This window comes from Tupaia chinensis, unplaced genomic scaffold (genome assembly GCF_000334495.1).
Source record: "Tupaia chinensis unplaced genomic scaffold, TupChi_1.0 Scaffold000178_1, whole genome shotgun sequence".
NCBI lineage: Eukaryota > Metazoa > Chordata > Mammalia > Scandentia > Tupaiidae > Tupaia > Tupaia belangeri.
The window spans coordinates 1,945,153-1,947,353 of NW_006159653.1; the positions used below are offsets into that span (position 1 = coordinate 1,945,153).

Sequence of the window (2,201 nt, forward strand, 5' to 3'; positions counted from 1 at the left end):
GTGGTGCGAGGCAGCGGGCCGTGCAGCTCCCATGGTGGTGCCACAGCCACCCGTCAGGGCCCGGGGCGCCCCGGGAGTCCACCCCTGCGCCCACAGAGCTGACAGCAATGGCCGCACTTGGCAGGGCGGGGCTCGTGGCCCCTCGACCTCCCTCATTCCCCCCCAGCCTCCTCAGACCTGATAGCCCCCAACACTGCAGGAACCCCCCACCTATGGTCTCGGGAGGGTGGGGGACAGGCACCTGGTGACCCGGGAGACCAGGAAGTGCTGGATGGCAGGACTGTCCACCATGGCCAGGGCAGCTCCGGCCCAGGCCCGGCACTGCTCCTGCGCCTGCAGCCAGGCCGCCTTCTCCACCACCAGGCGGTAGCAGTGCCCGTTCCCGGGGAAGAGCTCCGTGTCCGAGGGGCAGAGCGGGTGCACCACTGGGCAGCAGGCAGAGAGCAGGGGTGTCACTGCGGGCGGGGGCAGGGGTCGGCTCCAACCCGCCCACTGACCTCAGGGAGCGCACAGACGGGGTGACTGAGCTGGGGACGCCCACCTTGTGCGGGCTCCTGGCCCAGGGCCACGATGCTGTAGACGGCCTTGAGTCCTGAGCCACCGCGGTTCTGCAGGCCGAGTTCCAGGCTCTCGCCACTGCGCACCGAGGACGGGCACACAAGCCCCAGGGCAGCAGGTGCCGCCTCCACCCGCACCTCTGTCCCCAGCAGAGCTGAGGCAGCCCCCACGGCCAGCATGGCCGTCACGCGGTACTGTCCAGGCAGCACATAGCGGTGAGTGGCACCCAGACCAGCAGCATCCTCCTCGGGGGAGCCGTCGCCAAAGTCCCAGCGTGCAGAGCTGACGGGCAAGGGGGCTGTCACGTGGAAGGTTGCTATCTGGCCGGAGGCCAGGGGTCCAGGGGGACCCACCAGCGTGGCCCCCAGGGAGGCAGGGAAGACATGCTGGAGGAGAGTGGGGTGCCCACAGGCGGGGGCAAGGGGCAGTGGGGGGCCGGAGCAGAGGGACAGGCAAGCTGAGGAGGCATTGAGGGGGTGGGCCACTCCGCACAGGCACCGGCCCTGCTCAGAGAGGGCTGCAAGGCCCTGACCAGCCACGAAGCAGAACGCGCTGCAGGCTTCGGGCGCCAGCGGGCCCTCGTGGGCAGCTGAAAAGGCCGCCACTGCCACGGAGCCGGAGCTGTTGTCAGGGACACAGGCCACATACTTTTCACCTGCAAGAGGCAGAGGTGGCCCAGCTGTCCCTCTGCTCCACCTCCATGGCCCCAGGCCTGGCCCCAGAACACACCCCTCCAGGCTGCTCCCTTGGCCAAAGCCCCGCCCAGCGGCCCTCCTCACCCCTATCAGTCACTTTGTCTCACACCGTGAGTCTGCCCCCAGCCAGGCTGCGAGCCCTGAGTGCATGCTGGGTCCTGCTGGGCAGGGAAGGGGCGGCCGTGCTCACCACAGCCGCTGTCCAGGAAGGGGGCTCCGAGGAGGGGCTGCCCAGCTAGGGGGCCCGGCCCGGCACACGTGGCAGCCTCGGGCTGCACCACGCGCACCCGCTGCTCCTCTGCCCAGCGCGGCAGCCACGCCAGACCGCAGTCACACTCCAGCGGGTTCCCGCTCAGGTTTCTGTGGGGAGGAAGGTGGCGTCTGCACTAGCCCCAGGCCCTCGGCCCTGCCAGCACAGCCTCCCACTGCCCACCCGCCCTCCAGGGGGCTCTGGAGGGTGGACAGCTGCCAGGCTGGGCTCATACTGGGAGGGAGTGCGGTGGCCAGTGGGAGGGAGGGGCTGGGCGCCAATTAGAGCACCACTTACATCTCACTGAGGTTCAGTAAGTTAGCAAAGACTCCTTCTTCCAGCGTTGAAATCTCATTGTTGCTCACATCCCTGGGAGAGGCAGAGGCTCAGGCAGGAACCTGGGGACAAGCAGCCACCCAAAACACCACCCCGCTCGGAATCCCAGTCCAGTGGGTGCAGGGGTGGCGGGAGAGGGGTGCTCACAGCTCTGCCAGCGCAGACAGGTTGGCCAGGAGCCCAGCGTCCAGGGTCTGGAGCAGGTTATGGGAGACGTCTCTGAGAAGTAGTGTGACCATGGGTCACTGCGGGGGACCTGGGCAGGACACGGCCATCCCTAGGCCCACCTGCCCCAGAGCTCCCAGCACCCCACCGCAGCCCCCCACTGCGACCCCCCACTCAGCTCCCAGCACCCCACACAT

General features: G+C 68.7%; 1 protein-coding gene across 1 annotated transcript in view; it reads right to left on the reverse strand.

Annotated features, from left to right (window-relative positions):
• Nucleotides 1–2,084, reverse strand: part of PKD1 (polycystin 1, transient receptor potential channel interacting) — a 42,931-nt gene extending 40,847 nt beyond the window's left edge. Inside the window, 5 exon segments of the mRNA XM_027771007.1 lie at nt 242–425; nt 542–1,213; nt 1,444–1,613; nt 1,801–1,872; nt 1,987–2,084. Of these exon segments, the coding sequence (XP_027626808.1) occupies nt 242–425; nt 542–1,213; nt 1,444–1,613; nt 1,801–1,872; nt 1,987–2,078 (1,190 nt within the window). The 5' untranslated portion in view covers nt 2,079–2,084.
• Between the last annotated feature and the right edge of the window lie 117 nt (nt 2,085–2,201).